Source organism: Typopeltis vanoorti, chromosome 26 (assembly GCF_054136105.1).
Source record: "Typopeltis vanoorti isolate ZY-2024b chromosome 26, IOZ_Tvanoo_1.0, whole genome shotgun sequence".
Lineage (NCBI taxonomy): Eukaryota > Metazoa > Arthropoda > Arachnida > Uropygi > Thelyphonidae > Typopeltis > Typopeltis vanoorti.
This window is the reverse complement of record NC_143574.1, coordinates 26,652,857-26,666,312: the sequence shown is the minus strand read 5'-3', so window position 1 is coordinate 26,666,312 and position 13,456 is coordinate 26,652,857. Positions and strand designations below refer to the sequence as shown.

Genomic DNA, 13,456 nt, shown 5'->3' with positions numbered 1-13,456 from the left:
GACCTCAATAAAGGTCGAAACCAGTCTGGGTATTGACTCTTCCCATAATGCATAGCATTATACATGTCCACAAGGAGATGTGCTTTGCAGTATGGGATACTAAGGCAAGTGATGTGTAATACCACCTTTACCATGAGTTACCCCAGTCCTGAAAATACTTCAGGTGCAAACTTTGTTTGCTTACACTTGGATAAAGGATTAAACCAAGTTTATAATTTCTTGGTATGTTTAATTTAATGTATTCTCTCTATGCTTTATCTGTAAAATATATCAAAGCTGAGTTAGCATATCAGCTTATGAAATGAATATACAAATAAGTAGTGAGTGTTCATCAACTTAATCGCAGATTAAGTTGATGAAATGCATGGCACCATTAGTATGTTTTTCATTAAATTTAACTGAAAATAAACTTAAAAGACCTAAATCTTTCTTATGCATCTTGAAATATAAGGCTTTTATATACACAGGTTTAGCATTAAGAATATAAGTATATGAACTAAATCTGTAAATCATTAAAACTAATTGGCATTTATTTATTAAATACTTATTTCATATTCAGGACCAACTCACCATTGCAGCAGTCTAGTACCACCAGCCTCAGTTCAGCACTAACATCTAAGGCTCCATTGAGTGTTGACTCAAACACAGTATGTCCCATAAAGCCTCAACAGGTTCAGCTGACTCAACATAATCAGATAACTGGCCATAGTTGTTCTGGACCTGTTAGTCCTCCACCAATATGTGGATTAGATTCTACAATTCCTGGTGTCAGAACTTTAGCAGGTATGGCAAGTTCTGTTCAAGTGGCAAGCATGCCAGCAATTCAGAGTCCTCCTACAGTGCTGTTCAATTCTTCACAACAGGTATGATTTTTAGATTATTTGGAATGTTGCTGACATTTCTCATGCCTAATAAGCAGATTAATTCTTTCATACGTATAGACCTGAATAATGGTATTGATCTAATAACTGCACTGAATACTCTGGATGATTTCAGTAGCATGTCAAACTATACTTAACATTCTAAAATCTGTTCCTTACAGTGAATTCATTCACTATTGTAAAATAGCTAGAAGTCGCAGCCAAAGCCTTGTAGTAATAACATGAATTTAAAAGAAGTTACTACAATGTAAGCTGTGTTGCAAGTTTGCTCAAATGATATTTAAGTATATTTATGCTTCTTGGAAATATCTTGGTATTCTCTGAAATTGAAGCTGAATTTTATATATCCAGTTTCAAAGTAGTGAAATTGGTATTAAATGTAGGAGTTCTTAAAACTTGTAGGTGTGCCTCGGTTGCTGTTAATTTTCCATGCCATGAGTGGTTCTACTCAGATATTCTGTATGTTAATCTGTAGGATGCATCATTCTTCATGTGTATGATAATGAAATTTTCTTAGATAGGAAAAGAGGAATCTATACTCCACTAATGGGATATAACTAAATGCAGCAGTTGGTGTTGTTGTGTTTGTGTTAAATATGGGTACAAAGACATACAGTAGTAGCAAACAAATTACTTTGAATAATCGAATTTTTTTTTTATTTTTTATTTTTTTTTTAAATTTAGTCTTGCATGAAAATAAGTACAAAAATTAAACTCAATAATTTACGTTTGCCTCTGTTCCTAATAAGTTAATTAATTCTCTTAGGCATGGACTCTACCAATGTAGAACACACGTTTCTTATTTCTGCATCTCAAAACCATGCTTTCATAATTGGTTATATTAAATTATCCTTCGTATCACAATTTAATTTTCCAAGTCTCTTTTTCACAATGGCCCACCAATTTTCTGTTGAGATAATGTCAGGAGAGTTGTGATTTTGAGGAACTTTTTTTGAAGGGTGGCATGGAGCTGTTGGAAGATGAGCTCTTTGTCTTTCTGGATCTGTGGGACCACTCTTTTCTCTGATATTTTTATATATTGGCCACTTTTCATCATACAGTCAACAGGCACAAGTGATCTTGGACTGGCATTTGTAAAACAACCACACTCTCTTTTTAGGTGTTTAGGAGCTTGTTGAAGGTGGGTGGGGAGGTCTTCTCAGCTGCTGTCTTGCAAACATAGGGTACTCACTCTCTCAGACAAAGAAATGGCTGTCATCTGAGAAAATGACCTTCCACTTCTCAACAGTTCCAATCTTTGTACACTTTTGTCCACTGGAGTCTCTAACCCTACAGCAGACAATCCTGGATTCATTTTGCTTTTCCTAACTAGTAAATGATCTTGGGTAAGTGTAGTTTCCTTTTTTGCTCCCTTTTTCTTTCAGCAGAAAAGGTACCTGTCTCCTTAAACCTCTTTAAAATGACATTAACAGTACCCAAACTAACACCACACTCATTGGCAATTTGTCTTCAAGTCATGGATGTGTGCTGAGAAAGAGTATATAAACTCTTTCTTAGAGATGTGTCCATTTTATAACTGCACAAAATGAATAAAACACTTTTCCATTCAAGAATAGCCTGCAGAATCAGTTTCCAGCAAGCAGTTCTGATTTCAGGACTTATTGCTAGTGTGAAAAACTTAGTCCTTAGCTTAAAAAGTGCCTATGTAGCTCCATTATCAGTGATGTCATTTGCTTGAAATGCCCTGGGTTTGAATCCCTTCTAGGATTCAGAGAACTTTTATAAGGATGTTGCAGTTGAATGTGAGTTAGATGGTCTTATAAAAAATTAGTAGTTATCCCTCCTGGGTGTGTTTCTCATTCTACAAAAACAGGCATACTGGCCAGAAAATACATGCAACTGACAATACATTGGTCACGTGTCTTAAGTTGCTTTGGCTAGTAATTCCAAATAACAGCAATATTTACTTCCTGAATATTGTCAAAAGGCTATCGATGAAGTCAAGTGGACCTGTGGATGGGTCATTTTGACAGCTTTTATGGCTTGCCAAACAAATAGTGATGTTGCAGTTTTCCCTGAAATTTTGAAATCAGCAATCTGTGAAGAGTCTCCATAGCTGAGGTGGTATAGATAAAGCTCTTTAATTGAAAACATCAGAGTTCAAATTTAGCCTATCACCCAAAGAACCTTTATTGTGCTTTTCAACTGGTGGTGAGTTAGCCAGTCATACATGGAGGCATTGTTTTTATTTTATTTATTTATTTTTTCCTCCCAGAAACTCTGGCTTTTTTTATTTTCCAAATCTTTCCATACCCAGGCACTTATTCATGGTGAAGGGGACCTCCCAGGAAGAATACGGTCCTTTTCATACATTCATTCTCTTTTTCTTCCTGTATTCTTCACTCTACTTCTGGTTTTTGGTATTATTCCATCTTCCAGAATACCATCACTGGAATCCATTGCCTTGCCACAGTGGGTGGCAAGGCAATGTTTGCTGTGTGGCAAAACCCGAGGATATCAGGAAAGTGTGATCCTGGTAATGTTGCACTCTGGCCAATGCTTCGTTAAGACAGGTGGTCCTGGATCAGTGTAGTGGGATTGCCTGCAATGGTCAAGAGTGTTTCAGTAAGTCTCAACCCTGTGGTGCAGGGACACCTTGCCATGGCACTTGTATAGCATCCAGAGTTGCCCTTGCAACTCTGGATGCTATACAAGGATGTCATATTCTACTCCCAAAAGCAGTCAGTAGGAGTTCATGTGTAGCTCCATGATGGTGGGAAGCTCTGGTGCTGAACAAAATTCCTGAGAAGAAACACTTCTTCATCCCTTGTTTATTAGGTCCTTCAACGAGCCCGAATTGAGTTCAGAAACCACATTATATCAAAAGAAAAGCAAAGTAAGAAACAAACAAACAAAAAAAAACAAGCTGCAACAAATACACCATTGTTTCTAATCATACTCTCAACAGATGAATGTCCAATTGGGAAAATGTCACCTTTCTTTATCTATAAAGGTTTGAAGGAGTTGGCAGGATCTCCAAAATCTGTAAAGAAGTTGTGTTCAGGAGATATCCTTATTGAAGCACTATAGTAGTACATTCGGAAAAATTACTCCATCTAACATCTATTGGGGGAATACTGATTACCATTAACTCCCCCCCCCCCACACACACACATACACACACGCAAGGTGCAGTATCCGTGTGGGGCCTCCTTAATGTTCCCGGTGAATTTATACGCTCAGAACTCAAAGATCAAGGAGTGACAGCCATAAGAAAAATCATGATACATAGGGATGGGCATCAGGTTCTTATCAGAAACATTGTCTTCACCTTCAACCAAAACCATCAATATCTGTCAGAGTGGGATATCACAACCACTGAGTGAAGCTCTATATCCCAAAACCCCTTATGATGCTCTAGTCATTCTCAAACTGCCTGTCACGGATCTTCCATCTGTGCCTGATGTGGCAGTAAAGATATGAGATTGAAGACTGTAGAAGTAGAATGCCAAAATGCTTTAACTGTGAGGGAGACCATCCATAATATTTGAGCATGCTGTAGTTGGAAGAATGAGAAAGAGATCTAGAAAATTAAAAACAGCAATGCATCACTTATCAGGAGGAAGAGGCAATACACAACAGTAGCAACAAAATCTGCTAAATTCTCTTACAGTGAGAAGGTATCTGTAAAAAAAGAAAAAAAGTCAGTTGGACATTGATATGGATGTCAATCACTCCCTCTACTACAGCATCCCTGAAGGATATGTTTCTCCATGTGAGGCATCTGTTCATAGTGGAGGGGACCTCCCAGTGATGGGAATGTGTCATTTGATAGTTTTTATCCAGGTTTCATTTATATCATTATTATAAAACTTTCCTTCTGTCTCTTTCTGGAAGAGCTCTTTGTTTTGTTTTCAAGATTTGGTAAACTAATAGAGGGTATTTTACTTTTGATCAGTTTCTGTCTTTCTCATCTTTTGTTGATAATGATTTTTGATCTCAGTAATCTCTGGTCACTACCTTTATTGAAACTATATATTACATCTGTGTCTTGGACAATATGTTTTCTGTTGGTTAAAATATAATCTATTTCACACTATTAATTTCACACATTATTAAATCTATTTCACACTAATCTATTAAACACTTCTCTATTTGGACTTTGCCATGTCCATTTGCAATTGTTCCTTCTCTTTTTTTTTTTCGTAAGAAAGTATTCATGATATAAAGCCCTCTACTTTCAGTAAATTAATCAATCTTTCTCCAATTTCATTCCCCTGTCCCAGTCCATATTTTGCAATTGTTGCTAGATGTGCATCTTTTACATCTACCTACCAATGAAATCTCCCATCAAGATCATAAAGAATATATCATTGCTATTTACCAGTTGGTCTAGTGTTTCATAAAATGCATCTGTTTCTTCTCCTGTGGCCTGAGGTTAGTGCATAAACTTGGATAATTCTTAATTTATAATGGCTGTTTATTCTAAGGTTGGGTTCTTCAGTCCTGTTTGTGATATACTGTATTTTTTGTATTTGATTTTTTATGGAGTAGTTAATTAGGAAGCCATTTCCTCCCTGGGATCTTGGATTATTGCCATAACTATAGAGTAGATGTTCATTCTTTAGATCGATACTATTTTCACCAAATCTCCAAGTTTCACTCAATCCAGTGATGTGCTATTTTATCTTTTCTGCTTCCAGTAGTAATTCTTCTAATCTTGTTTGCCCTAATAATGACCTACAGTAGTAGGTGTGTGCACATATAATTTTTTATTAGTTCTATTTGATTTTATGTTCTTAGCCTGCATATAGTATTCCTCATTCAAGAGCAAACCTCTTCAAAGGATTTAAGTCTGGTCTGTCATATGGTTGGGATAGAGTCACATTTGTGCTTTTTATATGACCATTGTGGCTTTGGGATCTACTGCCTCCTTTATACATATTATCCATCATTTGATGTGGTTATTTTCTAATCCTTCCTTGCTGACCTGGCTTTGTGGAAGGGCAGCCTACTTTACTTAGGTAAGGCAATTACCTGGGAGAGAAGGCAGGCTCCCGCTGCTGTGAAGAAAATTCAGCAAGACAGGAAAGACATCCCTAGCTCTCGAATACTCTGATAGCATTGGGGGAAGGAGCAAGAAAAAAGAGGAGGGACCAACCAGTCTACAGATATATATTATATGAAATAAGGCTTGGTTCAGGGTACCTTGGTTTGTCACTTCTGTGTCCACTCCCTGAGCAGCTCATTTGATGAAAAGACTTGGGTTCAAATTCATCTACGACACAAAGAATCTTCAGTTTCCAGTTGGAGATGAGTTGAATGGTCTTGTACATAGGTGGCAGTGTTTCTTCCTGAAAACTCATGTTTTTCGTTCTGCAAACCAGCCAGAACACACATTGGACAGACATAATTGCTTCTCACTCTCGTTGCTTCAGCTATAGTTCAGAATAACTCAAACTCTTCAATTAATATTCTATTTTTTATATGGAATATTTCTATAGGATAATGTCTTATATTGTTTATATTTTCTGTTTGCTGGGTATGATTTATTTGAAACTACTGTAAAATTAGTTTTTTATTTGTGACAGATTTTGCTCAATATTTTGATATATTGGCCATTGTAAATATTACCTGCTCATGTCTTTGTAGGTGCATTATTGTTTTAAATAATGAACTAGTGACCTATGGAGGAATACACAAACTCTGCACACATCTCAACTTCTCTCTTATTCCAGTATACCAATATATGTTGCCCTACAAGTGTATATCATGCTGTTCTCCCAATTTGTGTACATTTCTTGATAAGTGTTTATACAGCATCGTAAACAAGAGTAAGTGTACTGGTTATAAGAATCCAAGTAGTGAGTAAAAAAAGGAAAGCCTTAAGTAGTGACTATCAGCTTGAAATAAAACATTTTGAAAGAAACTAGAGAACGTGATATGACAAGCACAACAGGCTTAAAAAAGGAATCCACATTGTACATCATCGTAGACAATGCTATAAAAATTTATCAGAAAGAACTGCAAGTGCTGCAAAGTCAATTTAGAACAGGCCTAAAGAAATACAGTATTTACTGTAATACCATTTTTATCTCTTCCCCCCCCCTTTCCCCCCATATTATTATTAATAAATAGTTTTGCTTTGTTGAATTAGCATCTGGCTTATTCGGATTTTAAGACTGCTACTTTATGACTGTGCCTGACCGGCAGCATCATTGTTCTGGTACCCCCCCCCCCCCCCCCCAAAAAATGCACAATTTTCCTGTCCCTATATTCCAGAAAATGTAAAATTAAAAACAAGTCGTGTTTTTCTGGTTGACACACAATTTTTCGAGTTTCTGCTGTCCTCCATACTTGCTGCTCTTAGGCATTGTCTTAGTCACTTAGTTGGTTATGATGACTGCTAACTAGTTGCGAATAAGAAATAGCATCTTAAATGCACAAATACTGAAACTGTTCATAGAGACAACCAATAAGCATAGCCCATAGCTGCATGACTGAGTTTCAAAATGACAACCTTTGTGGGGTAAAAGAAAATTCTTGGTTTAAATTTGTGCAGTTCGCTTATTGTTTTACTGTATTTAAGTATTACTGCTTTCCTCTGTTAGCAATGATTCAAACACTGCTGCACCAAATAACACCTGAGCAGAAGAGAGTTGGGGGAGGGCAGAAAAGGAAAGCACTTAAAATACCATCTCAGCATATGGACTAACTTTTTTTAAAAGGTCACACATCAAAGATTAAGGAGTAAAATATGATTGCAGAAATGCTATTTATGTAAATTTTCATTTGTAAGGGTATACACTTAAAACATTAATATTGATGAATCAAAGGAGATTCATTTGATGCAATTCAAGGTAAGTGGCATGTAACATTGTACGAAAGCTGTATTTTTAAAGCATTGAAGTGCTACCATGTATAGTGAGTATAAAACAAAAACATGCTTATTATAAGAAATTTGTATAGCAGATATTTTTAAATATTGTGAAATAGGATTTTACTTTAAATTCTGAGATTTTGGGGAGAAATTAATATATGTTTTCTATTGATAATTTTATACTGAGTGATTTTTCTCTTTTTCCATTGAGATGGCTCAAACTGGATTGTTTCAACATCTGCAAATGGATGGTAGTCAAGTGTTAAGTCGCCAGTCACAAGCAGCAATGGCTGCTGCTATGGCCCAGTTTTCACAGCCTCCTCATGGATATGCAGCTCTTAGTACATATGGTCTTTCTCACCAACCACCTAATGCCCAGCTGTCCAGTGCCTTTGGTCAGCAGAGTATGTTTGTACAGACTGCTCATCCTGGCCCCCCTCCACCAACAGCTCATCAAGCTCAGGATATTTATTCATCAAGCCAGTTTAGAGTTCAGCCTGGTTATCCACAGAGTCAGCATGTTACATCAAGTCAGGTGAAAATGCTTTTTTTTGGCTTTCTCATCTACAAGGAGAAAAAATACTAAAAACTAAACATTAAATAGAACATGTATATATAAAGTCTGACTATTACAAGATCTCTACTGTTATAAGTTGTTTCACTCAATTTTTTCTGGTTATTGCCACATACTGAGGTTTACTGTAATTCTGGTTTTAGTTTTGTATAGCGTATTATTAAAAATGTGATTTGTTAAGAAATTCCAGTTTTGCAAATTTATATACGTATGTTTGGCTGTAAAGCAGGAAAATTCCTCAGATCTTATAATAGTTAAGCTTTGTTTATAGTTATATTACTCTTATGAACATTCTCACTATATAATTATAAATTGGTTTAAAGCACATTTTAGCATTTATAGACTACTGCTTTTTTATTAGGCTGTTTTTGCCAGATATTATAAAAATTAAAATAATCATTCAGTTTATGTTTTGAATTTAACTGAAGAAATAAATTCAGTTATGAATTCTTATTTATAGATAATTTAGTAAATTCTGTTAACTTTGAATCTGAATTATACATCACTTCTAGATATTCTCATTAGTAGAATGAATATAAGTACTCCAGATTTCTTAAGCAAAGTTTTCAGCATGTTAAAGAATGCTGAGAAAGCATTATGATAACTTGTCATTCTCTGTATAAATGCTGATAGCAAGGGTCATTTGGGGGAAAGGGAAGAACCACTAAGTAACAATGTATATAAGATTGTATAACAGAACTGCTAAGAATAAAAGTAGATGATTGCTTTTCTTCTTAGTAATTAGCATATGTTATTAATGATGCACAAGGCTCTGGCAAGGAAGGCAAAATCAGACTATGAGAATAATCTAACTAAGCTGGCCAAATGAAATCCCAAAGAGTTCTTTATGTGGCAAGTAACGAGAAAATGACCATGGAAGATTAACCTTAATGAGTGATGATCACAAGGCAACAGAAGCAGGTAAAATAGTCGGATTACTGAGTGACCACTTTGCAAGGATATATCATCCTAACGAGGCTATTACTTTAACCTATGTGATAGCCCATAATGTGGGAACAGAGGTGGATGAATTGGAGGTTCTTAGGATATTACAGAGTCTCATTGTAAATACTGCTGCTGGATTAGATGGGATATCAGCTTGGGTTTTGCAAGAATGTGCAAGGGAAGTGACAGTGCCTTTGACTAGGCTTTTTAAATTAAATCTCAGTAATGGTTAAAGTTCGGAGAGAGTTGAAAGAGGGCAAAATAATTTCCTAGAATAATGGAGGTTCTAAGACTGCAGTAGCAAATTATAGACCAATCAGTATCTCAGGTGTAGTGGTAAAAGTACTGGAAAAATTGGTCAAAAAGAGAATTCAAGAATGGGTGGATAAAAATATAATACTGTATGAGGGGCAGCATAACTTTGTGAGGGGTCAGTCATATCTTAGAATTGCTATACAAAGGCATTTGATAAACCACATGGAAATCTGTTACACAAATTAGAACAAGTGGGTGGATATGATACTGGTTATGTGGATAAGAGGGTGGATGCTTGATAAATATCGAAGTGGTATATGGAGGGGGCAGCATCAATGCAAAAACAGGTGACTAGTGGTGTGCTGCAAGGTTCAGGCTAGGACCATTGCTGTTTAATTTTTACATAAATGATGTAGGAAATAACCTGAAAGGAAATATTCAGTTGTTTGCTGATGTGAAATCAAGTAGCACAATAGTCCGGGGCGAATTCTCCATGCTTGCTGCACAAGCTCATTAATTGAGAAAAAAAGTAATATTTATTTGTTAATAAATGCATGCATTTATAAGCATTCCATTTAGGCTTTCATTTTTGTAGACAGAAGACATCTTAAGCTTGTGTGGCAATAATTGAGCTTTGCATTGTGTATCGAAGGCCGGTGCTTGCTCGTCTAGTCAAAGCTACCTTGGCAAGTGTGCGTATTGCTTGGGAAAATTAAGTTACAACCAACTTTTTATGACGGTGTTATTGACCACTTCATAAAGAAGAACCGTAGAGTAGAATTTGTATTCAAGTAGCTAAATTGAAAAAGATAGAATATCATTTGTAAAATAAATGTTGTATTTGTATGATTAAATGTACATAAATTTTTAAATATATAGTTTTAAATGGTCAGTAATTCATTATTCTGCTAATCAGACTTGAATCACACCTCCCACTCCCTGAATGATAACAAGAGCAAGTATGAATTTCAAGACCAGCATTTTCCTGGTAATAGTTAATCGAGGTAATAGTTAATCAAGGTGATGTGGAGAGCTTGCAGGAATACTTAAGTAGGCTGTCGGTATGGGCAGAAGATAATGGGTGTTAGTTTAATGTCGAGAAATGCAAAGTTATGCATTTTGGAATATTACAAGCTGTATACCACATTAATGGCACTAATCTAGGAAATATGTGAAGCTAGCGATTTAGGAGTGGTGGTAGACAGGATTAAAATTTAGAGGATATATTGCTATTTACTTGGCTATTGAAGAACACATTGACAAGTAGAGATAAGGAACTTGTTATTCCTCTTTATAAGGCCTTGATACATCCACATCTGGATTACTTTTGTACTCAAGTTTTGTCCCCTGGGTTTCTTGGGAATGAGGAAGCAGTGGAGAGGATTCAGAGGTGAATGACCTGTGGAATGTTCCCTATGAGGATAGATTGAGGGGGTGGATTGCAGAAGTTGGTTGATAGGAGATAAAAAAAAAAAAAAAAAAAGAGAAAGGATATGATAGATACATTTAAATTGCTTAAAGGGTTTTATAGGATAGATGCAGGGAAAATGTTTCAGCACTTCGTTAGAGGGACCAGAACAAAGGGGTCATCTGTGGAAATTGAATACAGGTGTGGTTAATATGGGTGTGATGACTAGATTTGTGAATGAGTGGAATTGTTTGCCAGAGTCATTTGTGAGTGCTTTGTCTGTTAATGGGTTCAAGGATAGTACGATAGATTGGGTCTCCCATGATGAGTATTCGGACTCCATGGAGGCGCCCATATAATAATAATAGTAATACACATTGCTACATTCTTTAAGCACAATATCTGATATACAACATTCATTAGGTGTCAGACACCAATCATTGTACCTTGTCAAGGTCACTTTAGTCCTCTGCTAATCAGGGTAGTGGTCTTGCACCAGGTGGTGAAAGTGATTTCCCATCTAAAAACATCCATTCTCCAGTGAGATTTGGTTATGTTTAATATTCACATCGTCAGGCTTAAAACACTTTAGTTAGAATTTTACATAGATTGGGTGCATTAGACAGCAAAAAAAAAAAAAAAAAACTTTAAATAATTTCATTAATTGTAGACTTAAACATGAAATGTGTGTGTAAATTGTTTTCTATGTGTAATTAATGACTTACACTAGTAGTTATTATTTCATTTGTTAAGACTGATTTCCAAATATAAGTTAGAAATCTGCCATTAGAATTGGTAAGTGCACAGGAAGATGGTGTATGGGCCACATCATTAAGGAAAAATGTATCAAACCTAAGATTTATATGAAGGATTTTCAGTTCTATACACTTGAATTAATTCCCTTTGATTCATCAGGAGTTTTTAATAAAAATTATATAGTTGCTGTGACAACTCTGGTATGAAAATCAGCATAGCATCAGATGCACCCTGAGCAGTGGATCTCTTCTGCAGAGGCTTTGTGTAACTATGAGGGTGGTCTGAAAAAGTTCTCGGCCTGGACCATAGATGGCTACACTATCGGCAATTTTTTTTTTTTTTCTTTCTTCTAAGTTGGTACAGCTCTCTGCGGCAAAAGTATTGTCTGTATACTCAACTTTATCCCTTGAAATGGATAAAGTTATAGAATTCTTTGTAAAAGAAGGTTTAACGCCAAAAATTCATTCAAAGTTCATAAAAGTTGATGGGCACTCTTCATTTTTGACAATTAAGAAATGGACTGCCGAGTTTAAACATGGCCATACCAGCCTTAAAGATGTTCCATGACGTTCAAAAAATGTAACAACACCAAAAATCGAGGAAGTGCACAATATGGTATTGGATGACCGGCGAGTCAAAGTGTGTGAAACTGCTGAGACTACAGGCATTTCAAAAGAACGTGTGGGTTATTTTGCATGAAGAATTGCAAATCAAAAAGCTTTGCGCAAGATGGGTGCTGCATTTGCTCACAGCAGATCAAAAACGCACTCGCATGAAAATCTGAACAGTGCTTGGAGAATAAAATTGATTTTGTGCATAGACATAGATTTATTAATATGGATGAGACTTGGATTCACCATTACGCACTAGACAGCAATCGAAACAGTGGATAGAAGCCGGTTGTTGTTCAGCACCAAAAAAGACAGTCTGTTCCATCAGCAGGAAAGGTCATGGCATCGGTGTTTTGGGATGTTAAAGGCATTTTGTTTATTATCTTGAAAAGGGTAAAACAATAACCGGGGAATATTATTCTGATCTTTTAACCAGACTAGATGAAAAAATTTGTGAGAAAAGATTCGGTTTGCAGAAGAAAAAAAAATCATCTTTTATCAGGACAATGCACCTACCCACAAAGGTGTTTTGGCAATGGGAAAATTAAGGGATGTGCACTATGAATTGTTGGAACATCCAACCTATTCCCCAGATTTGGCTCCCTCTGACTTCTATCTCTTCCCCAAACTAAAACTCTTCCTCACTGGTCAGAGTTTTTCTTCAAATCAAGAGGTGATTGCAGCTGTAGAGGGGTATTTTGCAGATCTTACTGAGAACCACTACAGGGATGGGATAATGGTGCTGGAGCATTGCTGAAATAAATGTATTATTCTTAAGGGAGATTATGTTGAAAAATAAAAATAATTTTGAAATTATAAATTCGGTTTTCATTGTTAGGACGAGAACTTTTCAGACCACCATCGTACATTACATCTGCTGCTGTGATATTTAATAAATCTTGTGGCATAAAATTCCTGAGAAATCAGAACCATTTTTCTCATTAAGTCTGTATACATTCATTCTGTTCAGAATTACATGTGTTTTTATACATTTGTCTAAAAAGAAATTTCATTGCCTCCAGGCATAATTTTGAAATTTTCTTTAAAGATACACAAATATCTTAGAGCAGGATTCATCTATCACTTACATGAGAAGTATGTATTACCATAGGATTTATTTCTATTATGCTACAAAAATGATTTAATTTTTGTAGACCAGATGCTGAGTGGTCAAGTAGAGACAGC

The 13,456-nt window shown here is 35.9% G+C and overlaps 1 protein-coding gene across 4 annotated transcripts in view; it reads left to right on the top strand.

Moving 5' to 3' along the window:
- The window catches only part of LOC150092429 (uncharacterized), a 366,960-nt gene that overhangs the window by 328,160 nt on the left and 25,344 nt on the right, over nucleotides 1–13,456 (top strand). For all 4 annotated transcript variants that reach the window (XM_090415095.1, XM_090415093.1, XM_090415094.1 and 1 more), the window contains 2 exons: nucleotides 560–863; nucleotides 7,934–8,257. In XM_090415095.1, the coding sequence (XP_090271221.1) occupies nucleotides 560–863; nucleotides 7,934–8,257 (628 nt within the window). The remainder of the gene's footprint in view (nucleotides 1–559; nucleotides 864–7,933; nucleotides 8,258–13,456) is intronic.